The sequence below is a fragment of the Humulus lupulus genome, chromosome 7 (assembly GCF_963169125.1).
Source record: "Humulus lupulus chromosome 7, drHumLupu1.1, whole genome shotgun sequence".
NCBI lineage: Eukaryota > Viridiplantae > Streptophyta > Magnoliopsida > Rosales > Cannabaceae > Humulus > Humulus lupulus.
The window spans coordinates 122,840,004-122,857,803 of record NC_084799.1 but is presented as its reverse complement, the minus strand read 5'-3'; the positions used below and the strand labels follow the sequence as shown (position 1 = coordinate 122,857,803).

Below are 17,800 nucleotides of genomic sequence, written 5' to 3'. Positions count from 1 at the left end.
ATGAGGCAGAGGTATTGGCTGGAATTGGTGAAGGACTATGATTGCGACATCATTTACCACCCAGGGAAAGCCAATGTAGTGGTAGATGCGTTGAGCCAGAGGGGCCCGGGACAATTGTTTAGCTCTTCACAGATATCGAGAGAGTTGGCAAGGGAGATGTCTAGAGTGAGGATAGAGATGATTGTGGGCCGGTCAGCCAATATTACCTTACAATCGACCCTTCTAGAGCGGATGAGAGAGGGTAAGTTGGGAGAGGCATAGTTGTAGGAAGTTAGAGGGAATGTCCTAGCTGGAGTGGCTAAGGACTATTCCATTTCAGGAACTGGTTTACTACGGTGTAAGGGTCAGATCTGTGTCCCGATAGATATAAGTGTTCGACGAGAGATATTAGATGAATCCCATACTACACCATACTCATTCCATCCATGCACCACAAAGATGTAACATGATCTACAGACGGTATATTGGTGGCCTGGGATGAAGAAGAATGTGGTGGAGTACGTGGCCAAGTGTTTGACCTATGAGCAGGTGAAGGCTGAGCATCAGCGACCCGCAGGGTTGCTATAGCCTTTGGGTTTGATGAGTCCGTTTTTAGCATAGTTTTAACATGTGTTTAGGGTAAGTTTGAGTCATTTTTGTGGAGTGTTATGCAGTATTATGCTTGTTTTGGTATGTTTGCAGGAAATAGGAGAAGAAATCGTAAAGTTGGGAAATGACTGAAAAATTAGCTGAAATTGGGAAATTTGTGCTAAAAGTTGACAAGAATGAAGTTGAAGACTCATTTGTGGAGATAATTGTTTGATTCTGAGTTTGGTGCTCAAGTTTTTGGCGCTGTTGCCGGGGACTGTTTTTATTAATATCAATAAGTTAATTTTTGTTCTAATTTGATTTATTTTTTTTAACGTTTATTTGGATCAAGGTTCTCTTGTGTTTCAGGACTAGTTGGTATATGCGAAGCAATAGACAAAAACAGATTATACCAATAGACCGGGAAATTGAAAGAACGTGCAGGCAGAACTGGAAAATAAAAAGGAAATTGGAATTCACCATGGCTGACAATTTGGGAAATGGTGCTAATAATGGTCAAGGGGCTGCTGAGGTTCCAAGGGAGCAAGGGGCACGAACATTAAGAGATTATGTACTCCCTACTGTTATAGGAGTGCATTCATGCATTAGACCTCCAACCATTGCTGCCAACAACTTTGAGATTAAGCCAGCAATCCTTCAGATTGTTCAAACAACTCTTCAGTTTGGAGGTATGCCGACGGAGGACCCTAATTTACACATAGCTAATTTTCTGGAGTTATGTGCAACGTTCAAGATGAATGGGGTGAGTGATGATGCTATAAGACTGAGGCTATTCCCATTTTCATTGAGGGATAGGGCGAAAAGTTGGTTGATTTCCTTACAAGCGAATTCGATCACTACATGGGAGGAGTTAGCTCAGAAATTTCTTGCCAAGTTCTTTCCTCCAACATAGGCTGCAAAGTTAAGGGGTGAGATTAATAATTTTTATCAGTTGGATGGAGAGTCACTGTATGATTCTTGGGAGCGCTATAAGGAGTTGCTAAGGAAGTGTCCGCACCATGGAATAGAAAAGTGGATGTTGGTGCATAATTTTTATAATGGGTTGAATGGGACGACAAGAACAATTATAGATGCTGAAGCGGGAGGTGCCTTTATGAGTAAAAGTGCTAACGAGGCATATGAGCTATTAGAGGAGATGGCAATGAATAATTATCAATGGCCAAATGAAAGGGGGCAGCCAAAGAAGGTGGCTGGAATGATGGAATTGGATGCCATAACCATGCTTACAACTCAAGTAGCAGCCTTGACGAAGCAATTACAAAAGACTACACTCCCATCTCAAGCTATGCAAGTTCAAAACTTATGTGAAGTGTGTGGTACATCCCATCAACCAAACCAATGCCCTGCTATAGACATGAATAATATGCCCATGGAAGAAGTCCAAGCCATAGGAAATTACAAAAGACAGCTTAATAATCCCAATTCTATGACCTACAACCCAGCTTGGAAGAACCATCCCAACTTTTCCTAGTCTAACAACCAAAACACCCTACAACCTTATCCTCAACCTCAGCCACCATATCAACCTACCCAAAATAGGCCACCTTATCCACAACAATATGCAAACCAAAATCCACCACCGGGCTATTATCAACCACAAAATAGACCACCTCCCCAAATGCCAATGAAACCAGCTGAAACCCAACGTGATGCGCTTAACCAATTCATGACTGAAACTAGGGCATCCATAAGAAGTTTGGAGACTCAAATAGGGCAATTGGCTACTTTAATGACTAATAGAGCTCAAGGAAATTTTCCTAGCACTACAGAAGTTAATCCTAAAGAACAGTGCTGTTTACCGAGTTTTTCGGAAACGAATACAAACAGAATAATAAAAAGATAAGGACTGTAGAAGTGCTGAAATATAACTAAACAAACAGTGTTTTTACGTGGTTCAGGCGTTAACAAGCCCTAGTCCACGAGTCGATGTTATTATACTTGGAAAGGACTACAGTAAGATGGCTGGTGTACAAGAACTTCACACACTCACAGTGTTTCTCTCGGGTTCTCTTGAAGAAGATGAAGCTAGAGAGATTTTTGTAGAGTTTTTGCTATGTGATCTGTTGGCCGTCCCCCTTCTTGTAAAATGAAGGGGTCTTTATAGCTAGGGTTTTGGATTAGGGTTTTTCTCTACGTACATGAGTCTTAATTACTCCAGCCATAAATAGGGAATACAATTACTGTAGTAGCATGGCTACAAAACTCTATGTGGGTATATTTACATGAAAGTATGGGGAACACACAAAGTCAGCCGTCTCTTCCAAGTTGTCAGCGGAACAGTAGGCGAAAAGGTACCCTTAGGCGTGCTGGGATGTGTGCGGCTTTGACCTGTCGGGCGTGTCAGGCGGGATCCTGTGTCAGGTGGATATCATTCCAAATATGCCTCCTCCATGACTCGACCGCTTGGTGTTGGTCCGTGCGAGGCACGGAACCGTTTCCGCGAAGAACACTCGAAGAGCTTCTCCTGGAAGGAGCTTCCCCGAAGGATACCCCGTCGGGAGTCCGAGAGGGTTGACGATTTTCCGTGTCGTGTTTGCTTGGAAGAGTAATCCGGACACTAAACAGGAGAGACGAAGCCTTTCTGTCCATCCGCGAGCTCTGGTCACCTACCGTGAAAGACATCGATAATTCTGCTTCCCCGAGGACATCAATCTAAACGCTATCCGGAAATCTGGATAACATTTACCCCCCAAGGTCACGGAGCTTTGAGAGATCCGGGAGCTTGTACAGTCCTCCGGGTATTTCGGTCTCTTAGATTAGGCGAGGGGCCACCTTCTGTGTTCCCGGAAGGGTTCCTTTTTCGCGCCTGAGTGTTAGTATGAAAAAGAAAGGGAATTTCTTCTGTTTGAACTCAAGTACTCAAGTGCGGCAAGGACCACGTGTCATGCTGGGAATGGTTCTGCGACCAAGACGTGTTCGTGAGGCGACTGGTTGAGTACGCGTGCGTCAGTCATCTGAGTAATGATTTGACGGTTTTTAATGGTACTCCGGGCCCGAGGTGGTGTAATGATGGGAAATAAATACTTTATTCCCATCCGAGGAGTCATAAATAGGATCGTCGCTTCATCTCCAGCCGTTGGATCTGATGCACATGGAATGGGAAGATCGGGACCGTCCATTTGAGGAATTCGAAACGACTTCTTCCCTGCTATAAAAATGAGGGAAAGGACCTTTCTTCCTCTTTACGCTTTCAAATTCTCTATCTTTCGGATTTTCAGATTTCCAAACCTTCGAACTCTCAGGCTTCCCAGCTTCCGTTCCTCCGAACTTGCCACCTCTTTTGGTAAGGATCTGGAAACTTTTCTTTTGATTTGGCAGTGGGTTTATTCGCCGAAGTTCCTGGTTTGAATCGCCATTCGTCTTTGCAGCTTTTACTTCTCGCGATCGTGCTGTGCAGTGATCCAGTTACTCCTTCAACCTCCAACTACCCGAATATCAGTAAGTATTTCTACTTTGCTCTTTCCTCCCAAACCTTAGGTTGTTGGTAGTTGTTAGCGTAGAGGTTTCTGCCATTATCGCTTATGTGCATGCATGAATAGGGCTTTGGTAGGCATGTGATTGATGTGAGTCGATAAGTAGCCTTTTTTGCATGCTTTGACGATTTGCGTTTGGAAAGTCGTTCCTTGTTTTGCTGTTTTAGGGCATAAGCATGAACGCCTTTAGGGTGTCTTTCTCTGGAAAAACACTTCTTTTGGTGGGCTTAGGCTCGGAGTCTGATTCTGGTTCCTTGCTGCCCTTCGGGTGGCATGGTGCCAATCCCTCGGTAAGCTCGGTGGGAGCCTCTCCAAGCAGTTTTCGGGGAGGGTCTCCCCGACGCCTTTGATACCACTAGGGTATGACAAGGGTGCTGACTGCTTAGAGTGTTTTCTTCTTTCTTTCTTTTGTCCAGTGACGAACATCTCAGAGGAACAACTCCTTGCTATGGGGGAGGTTGATTCTGCCCAGGAGAAGGGTTCCCCTGTCGCTGGTGCAAAGGGGAAAGGAAAGGCGAAAGTGGTCGCGGCTAGCCCACCGACTTCCAATAGTTCAATCTGGGAGATGGACCAAAAGCCGAACCTTTTCAGGAATTATGGCATGCTGGAGCTGTATTCCTCCGAGGCAGGCCTGAAGAACATCCCAGGTCTGATGTGGCACCGTCTGTCGGTGCTGGGCGAGTCGGCTAGCCAGAGTCACGAGGGCTTTGGTGCTTGGAGCTGGGCACACATAGTGTGTGGGGCGCACTTGCCCCTAAGGAGTTACTTTGCCAATTTCTGTGTGAAGGCGGGGATTGCCCCCTTCCAGTTGATTCCTCCCAGCTACAAGCTCCTAGCAGGGTGGTTCATCTTTTGCAAGTCCCGGAAACTGGAAGCTTCTACCCCGGAGGAGGTGCTGTACTTCTACGGGTTGAAGTCTCAGCCTATGAGGGGTCATTCAGACAAGGTGGGGTTTTACAGGCTGGAAAGGCACCCGGACGTGATGTGCCCCACCTGTCATACCGCGAGGGTTCCAGACCTCCGGGAGTACTGGTTCCTGACGACTGGCTTTCCGCTGAAGAGGGTGCCAGCCCTATCTTTGGACTTCAAAATCCCTGGTAAGTGCTCCTTCCTCTCCTTTTCAACTTTGTTTCTTTGCGTTTGATTTGCCTTTTGGTAGGATCTCTAACGCTCGTATTTGAATTTTGCAGAAGTCGTTCCGCGGACACCTCGCTGCGCGGAGATGATAAGGAGGTCCAAGTTCTACGAAGGGCTTTCTGAGGAAGAGTTGAAAGTGGAGGGACTTGTGACCTCCGAATCGTTGAGGGAGTATGGGCTACTCGCCTCTTTCCAAAACATCGAGCCAGTGAGTGGCAGGGGGCAAAGTCAGGTGTCAGCTGACATCCGGGAGCAGATTGCCCTGGAGCTGTCCAAGGTGATCACCCAAGCAGCCCGGGACGAAAATACTTTATCTCCTAGTTGGGCGGAGAGGTTCCCCGACCCCCAGCCGGAGGAAGAGGAGATCGAGGCTCGCCACGCCGCGGCTTACCCTAACGAAGGGGCTCCGGGGGCTAGTACCTCCGAGAGAGGTAAGACTAGTTTTCGATTGATCCACACCCCCAGCCTGTCTGAGGTTTCTCGGACCTCTCAGATGGGGTTTGATCCCCGTTTCCTTAGGCTAGATCCGCGTAGGATACCTTTTGACAGATATTGCGATAGGGTAGATAAGCTCCTCGGGTGTCTGAGTGACGGTAGTCTGCCAGAAGGTGTCATTATGGTTGACCCTTCTTCCCTCAGCATGTCATTCCCGGACTTCAAGGAGTACGGGAGCTTCCTGGAGCAGGAAGCGGTGTTTTGTTTTGCTCGGGGAAGGCCACCCACGCTTCTCGTGCATGGTCGTCCCTTTCAAACTTTTCTTTTTCTTGTTCCTTGTTCCCTGCTGGCGGGCTTGCTTGTGCTTTTATGTTGTTGATTGTCTTGTCTTTCGCTTATCTTCTTTCTCATTTCTTGTTGGTTCGTTAACCTTGCTTCGTAAGTTTCTTGCAGAGTATCCAGAAGCCAAGATGTTGGGGAGGGTTACTTTGCTCATTAAGAAGGCTGCCACCAGCCAAGACCCGTCCACGGGCAAAGGACGGAAGACCAAGGCTGGTAGGGGAGGTAAAGCTGCCACCCCCAAGGAGACAAGTGGTGAGGCGCAAGCGTCTCCGGGGGTAGAGAAGTCTCCTGCTGACGGGCCTTCCGAGACTATGATGGTCTCGAGTAGCAGGAGCGACGGGGAAGGGCTTGTGTTCCCCGTGAAGACAACTGGGGCGAGCAAGCGTCCCGGAGAAGATGCTGAGGGCGCTAACAAGAAACGCCTTAGACACTCTTCTCCTGGTCGAAGGCAACAACAACAGCAACGACAGCAACCACAACTACAACAACAGCAGCAACAAGAACAACAGAGACAATCACCAACGCCACAGCTGCAGCAACCACAACATCCAAACCAGCAGCAGCAACAAGGGCAATTACTTCCGCTGCCGCAGCAGCAAAAGCAACAGACCGGGGCCTTAATACCCCGTCTGCCTCCTCCTCCAGCCCAAAAGGGGTCCACCCTTTCGGGGTCTCCTTCTTCTCAGCCAACAAACCTTCCTCTGCCTGGCCTGAAGTTCCACTTCCCGCAGAAACCAACCCGTTTCCCCGCTGCCCTCCTGGAGGGTGTAAGACGGGCCGATAGTTTTTTGAAGAAGCGGTTAGAGGCGGAGAAGGCTGTTACTCAGGGAAGGGCAGATAACTTGTCTGCCGTGAAGAGAGCTGAGCTGGCTGAGGGGGTGAGATCCCTTCACCCGGCCGGAGCGGTTTTGGATGGCCCAGCCTTGGAGAAGAGGCTGGTGCCTAGGCTCGGACGTGCATTGGCGCCGTTCAGAGCTGAGATGATGGAGGACATGGCCCTGAGCTTGTGCGAGCTCAATTCTGAGAAATGGGCCATCAGTAGCAGTAAGGATCTGTTGTTGCTGACACACGCTGTGAAGCAGCAACTGTCCGGGGTAGGCCGTCAGTTGCGTTTTGGGATCACTTGTCTTAGCACATTTGGCTCTGCTTAACTCATTCTGTTATCTTTCCTTGCAGGCCTCTATGATCGCGGAACGCTCGTTCCGGGAGGTTGGTGCAGTTCTGGTTCAGCTGGAGGAGAGCCAGCTGGCTCGCCAGGCCTTAGAGGCGGAGAAGCAGAAACTGACCCAACAGGCCTTGGAGGCTTCGGAGAAGATTGATCAGGTCTGGCGCACGGCTGAGGAAGAGGCGGACAAGAAATATCTTTCCAAATACCAAGAGTACCGGGCCAAGGCAGAGAATGAGTTCAGACAGCGGTCGGATGAGATGAAGGCTGAAAATTCCAAGCTCCGGGAAGAGCTGTCCCAAGCCAGGGTGGAGAAGGATACTTTGGAAGCCCGCTTGCAAGCGAAAAATGATCTCGTCCTTAAGCAGCAAGGGGAATATTCCACTCTTCAGAATAAGCTGCACGAGGAGGAGCAACTTCACAAGAGGAGCAGGGATCTCGTGTCTATGCTGGAGTTGGGGATCGCCGAGAATGATAAAGAGATCGGAGCCTTGCAATTCACTGCCAGGGGGCATGTGACCGAGAAGCAATCCGTGCTGAACCAAAACAAGGAGCAGCGCAAGGAGATTGATTCTCTTAAGGGAGAGTGGGATGCCTCCAAGGCCGAAATGGAAAAATTGAGGGCTCAACTAACTGTCGCGGAGGCACAGCTGGCAACCTCCGAGGCGGAGCGCTTGAAGGAGAAGGAGGATGCTGAGGTGATACTGAACAGGACGATTAATATATCGCATGTGGTCCTCATGCATCAACTCTGGAAAGTGAACCCGGAGGTACTAGGCTATCTGGGAGATGATGCCGAAGCCATGAGGGAGAAGCTACTCGTGTGGGATCAAGGCCCAGAGGCGTACGTCCAAACTTACAACATTGACGAACGTGCTGGAGCCCCTGAGGCGGGAGATCCCAGAGAGGCGGGGACCTCTGAACCTTCCCGTGACAAAGTTCCGCCTTCCAATGAGCCGACTCCGCCAGCCTCAGTTGAAGCCGATGCTCCCGAAGCCGCGGTCGTGGAAGCTGCAGCTACCCCCAATGCTTGAAGGGGTTTTATCTTTAATTATTTTTCATTTTGAGTTTTTCATTGCGGACATATTTTCCATAATTATAGCATTCTCCTTTCCTTTCTGCCGAGTTCTTTATTTATCTTTGCGCTTAGGGTAGACTTTTATACGGTAGAAACTATTGTAGGGGCGCATGAGGTTTTGGTTCCAACGGCCAAAACCTATGCACTTCCCACTTGAAGCTCTAACGGCTGATGTCTTTTCCCACGTAGTTTCTAGGTTACGAAGGTTTCCTGGTTCCAACGGCCAGGCTCCTTTCACCGTATTTTAGCTTTCCTAAGGCAGATAGCCAATCCCGGGACTTGTAGTTATACTGTTCGCTGGGATTGCTAAGGTGAGCCGTTCCATGGTTTGGAACGGGAGTTCTTTTGGTGAGCGTCGCTAGACTTAAGGTTAGATCTTTGCGAAGCAAAACTAACCGTTGTTGCGAACCTCATGGTGGCTGACTTCAGGGACCTGGCATGGAGCCCTGCGAGGCAAGGCCCGTTGCTGTCGGGGAAATCGCCGCGCCCACCAGGTGTGATCCCGGAGCAGGGGCTTTGCGAAGCAAGGCCTGCTGTGAGTGGTGGATCGACCATGTCTGCTCCTGGAGCTGAAACTTGCAATGGTCGAGGAGCTCGCCATGCATTATTTTGTGAGATCCGGAGCTGGAGCCTGCGAAGCAAGGCTTACAACGGTCGCGGATCTTGCCATCTTTCGCCTTGCGGGACCCGGAGCTGGAGCTTGCGAAGCAAAGCTCTACAGCGATCACGGATCTTGACATCTTTCGCCTTGAGGGACCTGGAGCTGGAGCTTGCGAAGCAAAGCTCTACAGCGATCGCGGATCTTGCCATCTTTCGCCTTGCGGGACCCGGAGCTGGAGCTTGCGAAGAAGAGCTCTACAGCGATCACGGATCTTGCCATCTTTCGCCTTGCGGGACCCGGAGCTGGAGCTTGCGAAGCAAAGCTCTACAGCGATCGCGGATCTTGCCATCTTTCGCCTTGCGGGACCCGGAGCTGGAGCTTGTGAAGCAGAGCTCTACAGCGATCACGGATCTTGCCATCTTTCGCCTTGCGGGACCCGGAGCTGGAGCTTGCGAAGCAAAGCTCTACAACGATCGCGGATCTTGCCATCTTTCGCCTTGCGGGACCCGGAGCTGGAGCTTGCGAAGCAAAGCTCTACAGCAGTCGTGGAGTATTCTGCAAAGGACTTGTCAGGGAGTTGGGGGTGTTTCGGTGTAGCTCTATGAACGTGCCTCAACCCCCAGTCCTGTCCATCGCTGGGCTACACAGGAGATAATTTTCATGATACATAATGGCAGGCATTTCCATGGCAATTTTCACATAAGCACATAATGCACATAGGACACGTAATGCAAGCATGTTCATGGCAACAAATAAACCTAAGCTTAACAATTTAAACATTTCAAACAATTTAAAAATTTCAAACACAATGCTAGCACAATAGTGGTGTTCTGTGTACGTTTTGTTCAAGGGGCGTATGGCTATGCCTTAGCCATGTATACCCCCCCCCAAGTGAGCGTGGGGTCCGGACGTCTCCGGACCGCGTGGTCACTTGTTAAAACGCAGCTTTGAACATAGGGATGAAAAGTGCAGTAAAAGCGGAGTGAATCTCTCCGTGTTTAATTACATTAGCCTGCTAGGCGTGAGTTTTACAACAGGGAGGATTATTTCCACATTTTTCACTTTTGCTAATTTCACCAAGGACTTCCGACTAGATGGTCCGGGGCCTACTGGTAGTAACGGCGGAGGTGCTCCGCGTTCCAGGCGCGCGGGACTTTAGATCCGTCGAGTCTCTTTAAGTGATACGTCCCGTGGCCCACTTTTTCTTGGACTTCGTAGGGGCCTTCCCAGTTGGGTCCGAGGACTCTCACTCCCGGATCCTGCGTAGCAGGAAATACTCTCCGTAGGACAAGATCCCTAACTTCGAATGTACGGCTCTTGACTCTCGTGTTAAAGTGTCGGGCTATCTTGCCTTGGTACATTTTTAGTTGGACCTGCGACTGCTCCCGGAGCTCTTCAATCATGTCCAAGGACTCCTGGAGAAGGGCATGGTTCTGGGTAGGGTCGTAGGTATCTTGCCTGTGAGAGGGGATCATGGTTTCTACTGGGATGACGGCCTCGCAACCGAAGGTCATGGAATAAGGCGTGTGCCCAGTCGAAGTTCTCTCTGTTGTGCGATAGGCCCAAAGTACTCGCGGAAGTTCTTCCGGCCAGTGAGCCTTGCAGGCTTGGAGTTTTTTCTTCAACGTGGTCTTTAATATTTTGTTTACAGCCTCCACTTGCCCATTAGCCTGGGGTCTGGCGACTGCGGAAAAGCTTTTGATAATTCCATGCGAAGCACAGAAGTTCGTGAAGTGTTCACTGTCAAATTGCTTTCCGTTGTCGGACACAATTTTTCGTGGAAGCCCAAAACGACACACTATATTCCTGATGACAAAGTCCAGTGCTTTTTTAGATGTGACCGTGTTCATAGGTTCAGCTTCAGCCCATTTGGTGAAGTAGTCTACGGCGACTATGGCATACTTCACTCCACCCTTTCCAGTTGGGAGGGAACCTACTAGGTCAATGCCCCAAACGGCGAACGGCCAGGGGCTGGTCATTAAGGTAATTTCTGTAGGCGGCGCTCGCGGAACCTTGGCGTACCTCTGGCACTGCTCACATTTCCTGACATAATCCACACAATCCTTCTTCATGGTGGGCCAGAAGTATCCTTGTCGAAGGATCTTTTTGGAGAGGCTCAGCCCGGAGGTATGATCGCCACAGAAGCCTCCGTGAACCTCATGGATGATGGTGCTGACTTCGGTTCCGGCAACACACCTAAGGAAGGGTATGGACAACCCCCTGTGGTAAAGCTTTCCATCCATAACCACGTATCGGGGAGCTTGATATTGGAGCTTCCTTGCGTCGGCTTTATCAGTGGGGAGCTCTCCGGTGGTGAGAAATCTGAGGATGGGCCCTATCCAGGAGTGGGAATAGTCGATGATGGCGTTTATCCTTCGTGTCTCAGTACTGGGGGCTTCTAAGTGCCCGATGGGGACTAGGCCGTACTGTTCAATCTCCGGGTCCGTTGCAAGCTTGGCCAGCGTGTCCGCGAGTGAGTTCTGGTCCCGGGGGACCTGGCGGATTTGGTAGCCTTTGAAATGCTGCAGTAGGCCGCGGGAGAGAGACACGTAGGCAGCCATTTTTTCGCCCTTCGTCTGGTATTCCCCGGATATTTGGTTTACCACAAGTAGGGAGTCGCTGTATACTTCGATTTTTTGGGCTCCGACTTCTCTGGCCAGTCGTAATCCAGCTAACATGGCTTCGTGTTCTGCCTCATTGTTGGATGCTGGGAACGCGAAACGAATGGCGCTCTGGAGCTGATGCCCTTGGGGAGATATTAAGATGACCCCTGCTCCAGCTCCTTTTTCATTCGAGGCTCCGTCTACGTAGACCTTCCAGGTGGGAAGTTCCGGGACAGGATCTTCCGGGAGGTCGTTCATTCCCGAGCATTCCACAATAAAGTCCGCGAGAGATTGACCCTTTATGGAAACACGTGGTTGGTAGTGGACGTCGAACTGGCTCAGTTCCATGGCCCACTTAAGCAATCTGCCAGAAGACTCGGGCTTCCGCAAGACTTGTCGGAGAGGGTGGTTGGTGAGTACTTTGATGGTGTGCGCCTGGAAATGTGGCCTTAGCTTCCGCGAAGCAATTAGCAAGCAGAGGGAGAGTTTTTCGATCATTGAATACCTGGACTCGGCGTCCAGTAACCTCTTGCTTACGTAATACACAGGGAGCTGGATACGGCCATCTTCCTGGACGAGAGCGGCACTCACTGCGTGCTCTGTCACAGCTAAGTATAAGAACAACGCCTCTCCTTCGACAGGTTTGGACAGAATGGGAGCTCGGGTTAAATGTTCCTTGAGGTGTTGGAAGGCTGCTTCGCATTCGGGGGTCCACTCGAACTTCTTGTTTCCTCGCAACACGTTGAAGAAGGGGATACACTTGTCAGTGGCCTTGGATACGAAGCGGCTGAGAGCAGCTATCCTTCCGGTAACACTCTGGACATCCTTATGCTTCCGGGGGGAAGGCATATCTATGAATGCCTTAATTTTCTCAGGGTTGGCTTCCACTCCGCGGGAGCTGACAATGAAACCGAGGAACTTCCCAGACGAGACCCCGAAAGTACATTTCTTTGGATTCAGTTTCATTCCGTACTTTCGGATCACGGCGAAAGCTTCCTCAAGGTCGTCACTGTGGTCCCCGGAGGTCTTGGACTTTACCAACATGTCGTCCACGTACACCCCCATGTTCCTCCCCAGTTTCTGGTAATTCTTCCGCCAAAGGAATGGCAGCAACCGTCTCCTGGACCGTGTAGACGGATCGGACGGAGACGTTATAACAGCTTCGTGCACTTTGCTGGTCTCCTCGGAGAGTGCCGATACGCCCATCGTCGCATGGAAACTTCAAGCATAAGTGGCGTATCGAGGTTATGGCCCCACAATCTATTAGGACCGGTCGGCCTAGGATGGCATTATACGCCGTGGGGCAGTCGACCACCACGAATGTGCTGTGCTTGAAGGCACAAGCGTCGCTTTCTCCCCTGAGGGTGACTGGAAGTTGAATTTTGCCTAATGGCATGAGTGCATCCCCATTGAACCCTTGAAGCTGGATGGGGCATGGGGTCAGGTCTGTCTCGGTTAATCCAATCGCATGGAAGGCCGCTTTGAAGAGGATATTTACGGAGCTTCCGTTGTCGACCAAGATCCGTGAGACCTTCTTATTGGCAATTTGGGCTTCCACCATGCGGGGATCGTTGTGGGGGAAGTGCACATGTCGAGCATCGTCCTCCGTGAAGGTGATGGGAAGGTCCATCATTCGGGGACGTTGAGCGGGTGATTGAACCAAGGCGCACATCTCCCCGGTGTGTTCTAACTCCTTCAAGTACCTCTTCTGGGAGTTGCGGCTGCTTCCGGCAAGGTGCGGTCCTCCGAAAATGGTGGCTACGTGTCCGTCAACGGATGGCGGAGCAAGACCGGGCGGATATGGGTTGCCCGGTCCTGGAGCCAACAAGGCAATGGGTGCCGGAGCGGGTGGAGCAGGAAGCGCTGGGAACTGAGACCCGGGAGCTTGGGGGTGACCGGATCCAGGAGCGCTAGCGGTCCCCCTCTGTCTCGGGGAATATGCAGCTCCGTGAACTACCCCCTGTCCGGGATAGATAATGGGTATCCTCACCCACTGACCGAGGTGTCCCGCTCTTGCCAGGGACTCGATCTCATCCTTCAGCTGAAGGCACTCATTCGTGGTGTGCCCCACGTCTCCGTGGAACTCACACCTCTTATTGGAGTCTCGCGGACGCATTCCTCCGTGAGACACTTTCGGGGGCTTCCTGTAGTTGACCATATTACAGGTCGCCCGATAGACATTCTCTCGCGAGTCTATCAAACTGGTATATTCCGTGAACTTAGGCTCATAGTCCTTCCGGGGTTTCTTTGAATGGTCTCCCCGGTTGGAGTTTCTTCCGCTTCGTTTGCTCCGCGATTGGCTCAAATTTCGTTCTGGGCCTTCCGCTTGCGGCTGCGGCATGCCAGGAGCGATACTACATCCGGTTTGTACAGCTCCGTACCCAGAGAAATGGGTTTGACTCGGCGTCTGAGCAGACGCAGAAGGCCCATACACACTTGGAGTGAATCGGGCTCCTGGAAGCGTGAGGGCTGGTGCGGGAGCTTGCGTTACCGAGTTTTTCGGAAACGAATACAAACAGAATAATAAAAAGATAAGGACTGTAGAAGTGCTGAAATATAACTAAACAAACAGTGTTTTTACGTGGTTCAGGCGTTAACAAGCCCTAGTCCACGAGTCGATGTTATTATACTTGGAAAGGACTACAGTAAGATGGCTGGTGTACAAGAACTTCACACACTCACAGTGTTTCTCTCGGGTTCTCTTGAAGAAGATGAAGCTAGAGAGATTTTTGTAGAGTTTTTGCTATGTGATCTGTTGGCCGTCCCCCTTCTTGTAAAATGAAGGGGTCTTTATAGCTAGGGTTTTGGATTAGGGTTTTTCTCTACGTACATGAGTCTTAATTACTCCAGCCATAAATAGGGAATACAATTACTGTAGTAGCATGGCTACAAAACTCTATGTGGGTATATTTACATGAAAGTATGGGGAACACACAAAGTCAGCCGTCTCTTCCAAGTTGTCAGCGGAACAGTAGGCGAAAAGGTACCCTTAGGCGTGCTGGGATGTGTGCGGCTTTGACCTGTCGGGCGTGTCAGGCGGGATCCTGTGTCAGGTGGATATCATTCCAAATATGCCTCCTCCATGACTCGACCGCTTGGTGTTGGTCCGTGCGAGGCACGGAACCGTTTCCGCGAAGAACACTCGAAGAGCTTCTCCTGGAAGGAGCTTCCCCGAAGGATACCGCGTCGGGAGTCCGAGAGGGTTGACGAGTTTCCGTGTCGTGTTTGCTTGGAAGAGTAATCCGGACACTAAACAGGAGAGAAGAAGCCTTTCTGTCCATCCGCGAGCTCTGGTCACCTACCGTGAAAGACATCGATAATTCTGCTTCCCCGAGGACATCAATCTAAACGCTATCCGGAAATCTGGATAACAAGTGCCAAGCTATTACTTTGAGGAGTGGAACGAGATATGAAGGGCCAAAGAAGAATCAGTCCGAAGAAGAAGAGAAAAAGTTGGATGATAAAAAGGTTACTGAAGACCTTAAGGAAGAGGAGGAGACCCCACCTGTAACTATTGAGCATCATGTGAGAGTTCCATATCCACAAAGACTTCGCAAGCATAATTTGGATAAGCACTTTGCAAAGTTTTTAGAGGTGTTCAAGAAGCTACATATCAATATACCCTTTGCGAAGGCATTAGAACAAATGCCTAGTTATGTAAAGTTTATGAAGGAGATTCTCTCGAATAAGAGAAAGATGGGTGATTACGAAACAGTGGCATTAACAGAAGAATGTGGTCGAAGAAGTAGTAGAAAGAAAAAAATTAAGAGAGGACCCTCTTGAGTTGAGTCTCACAGTTGATGATGTAGATGGTGAGGAGAATGAAGAGGTGATGAGTTTTTTAAAGTGGATAAAATAAGCTGAGCCGTGGAAGCATAAGAAATTTGAAGAATTGGGTGCAGGACCAGACAGACCATTACCATCGATTTAGAAGCCACCTGTTTTAGAATTGAAGGTTTTACCGGACCATCTCCGCTATGCGTATCTTGGGGAAAAAGAGACTCTTCCAGTTATAGTCTCATCATTTCTTTCGGAGGTTGAGGAGGAGAAATTGTTGAGAGTATCACGAGCTCATAAAACTGCTATAGGGTGGACTCTGGCTGATATAAGAGGAATTATCCCATCGACAGTCATGCATAGAATTCTTATGGAAGATGTGGCGAAACCGAATATTGACGCTCAGAGAAGGCTTAATCCAACAATGAAAGAAGTGGTGAGGAAAGATATTTTGAAGTGGTTGGATGGTGGGGTGATTTACCCAATTTCTGATAGTGCTTGGGTAAGTCCAGTGCAAGTGGTACCGAAAAAGGGGGGTATGACGGTGATACAGAATGAAAGCAATGAATTGATTCCAACTAGGACTGTGACGGGTTGGAGGATATGTATTGATTATCGGAAGTTGAATAAGGCAACGAGGAAAGATCATTTTCCTTTCCCTTTCATTGATCAAATGGTGGATAGATTGGCGGGGCATAATTACTATTGTTTTCTAGACGGGTACTCGAGCTATCACCAGATTGTAATTGCACCGGAGGATCAAGAAAAGACAACTTTTACATGTCCTTATGGGACTTTTGCTTTTTGGAGGATGCCATTCGGGTTATGTAATGCACCAGTCATGTTTCAACGGTGTATGATGGCAATATTCTTTGACATGGTTGAAAAGGGGATTGAAATTTTTATGGATGATTTTTCGGTATATGGGTCCTCTTTTGACACGTGTTTGACTAATTTGGAGATGGTGTTGAGAAGGTGTGAGGAGTCGCATTTGGTGCTTAATTGGGAAAAGTGCCACTTTATGGTTAATGAAGGAATTGTATTGGGGCACAAAATTTCTAAGAAAGGAATTGAAGTGGATCGGGCCAAGATTTCTACTATAGAGAATTTTCCACCGCCAATTTCAGTTAAGGGAGTGAGGAGTTTCTTGGGCCATGCAGGGTTTTATCGGAGATTTATCAAAGACTTTTCTAAGATCTCAAAGCCGCTCCCTACTTTGTTGATGAATGGGGTTCCTTTTGATTTTAATGATGATTGTTTGATTGCTTTCAAGACTCTCAAGGAGAAGCTTATTTCAGCGCCGATAGTATGTACACCTAATTGGGACCTTCCATTTGAGCTTATGTGCGATGCTAGTGATTATACGGTTGGAGCGGTTCTTGGGCAGCGAGTGGACAAGGTATTTCAAACTATATACTATGCTAGTCGAACTTAAAATGATGCTCAACTAAATTACGCAACAACGGAAAAAGAACTTCTAGCCATAGTTTATGCCTTCGATAAGTTCCGTCCATATTTGATTGAAAATAAGGTGGTAGTCTAAACGGATCATTCGACAATAAAGTATCTTATGACTAAGAAAGATTCCAAGCCTCGTCTTATTCGGTGGATTTTGCTATTACAAGAATTTGATGTGGAAATTAAGGATAAGAAAGGTACTGAGAGCTTGGTGGCTGATCATTTGTCTCCTTTAGAGGTTGGGGTAAATTCTTTTAATGAAGAAGTTCAGATTAATGATGCTTTTCCGGATTAGCAGTTGTTCGAAGTGAATGTTGGAAAGGAGGTTCCATGGTTTGCAGGTTATGTAAATTATTTGGCTGCTAAGGTTATACCCCCTGAAATGACAAGGCAACAATTAAAGAAATTTTATTCGGAGGTGAAGCATTATTATTGGGAGGAGCCTATTCTGTACAAGCATTGCCCAGATCAAGTTATTCGAAGATGTGTGCCTGAGGAGGAGATGTTGTCAATCTTAACTCACTGTCATAGTCTGCATTGTGGTGGTCATTTTGGCGGAACAAGAACAGTTGCGAAAGTTTTGCAAAGTGGGTTTTACTGGCCTACATTATTTAAGGATGCTAATGATTTTGTCAAAAGTTGTGACCGTTGTCAACGGACTGGGAACATATCGAGAAGAGATCAAATGCTGATGACTGGTATTTTGGAAGTTGAGCTATTTGATGCATGGGGGATAGACTTTATGGGACCCTTCCCATCATCGTATAATAACAAGTATATTTTGCTTGTGGTGGATTATGTTTCTAAATGGGTAGAAGCCGCAGCAACTCCTACTTGTGATGGGAAGGAAGTTATTAAATTCCTTCATAAAAATATCTTCACTCGATTTGGTACTCCAAGAGCTATTATTAGTGATCGGGGAAGTCATTTTTGCAATAAGTGGTTCACCGTTCTTTATGCTCGCTATGGTGTTCATCATCGAAAAGAATTATTTTATCACCCAATTGCAAATGGCCAAGCTGAAGTATCGAATAGAGAAATAAAAGGTATCTTGGAAAAGACAGTAAATACTTCAAGGAAGGATTGGTCGAAGAAGCTCGATGATTCACTTTGGGCTTATTGCACGGCATTTAAAACTCCGAT

At 48.5% G+C, this 17,800-nt stretch overlaps 1 protein-coding gene across 1 annotated transcript; it reads left to right on the top strand.

Annotated features, from left to right (window-relative positions):
• Positions 1-1,723: 1,723 nt before the first annotated feature.
• Positions 1,724-16,952, top strand: LOC133792141 (uncharacterized). Its single transcript, XM_062230059.1, has 5 exons — positions 1,724-1,904; positions 14,838-15,167; positions 15,370-15,701; positions 15,939-16,598; positions 16,779-16,952. Exons 1-5 carry the CDS (start codon positions 1,724-1,726, stop codon positions 16,950-16,952), a joined length of 1,677 nt encoding a protein of 558 aa, XP_062086043.1.
• The last annotated feature ends 848 nt before the right edge of the window (positions 16,953-17,800 follow it).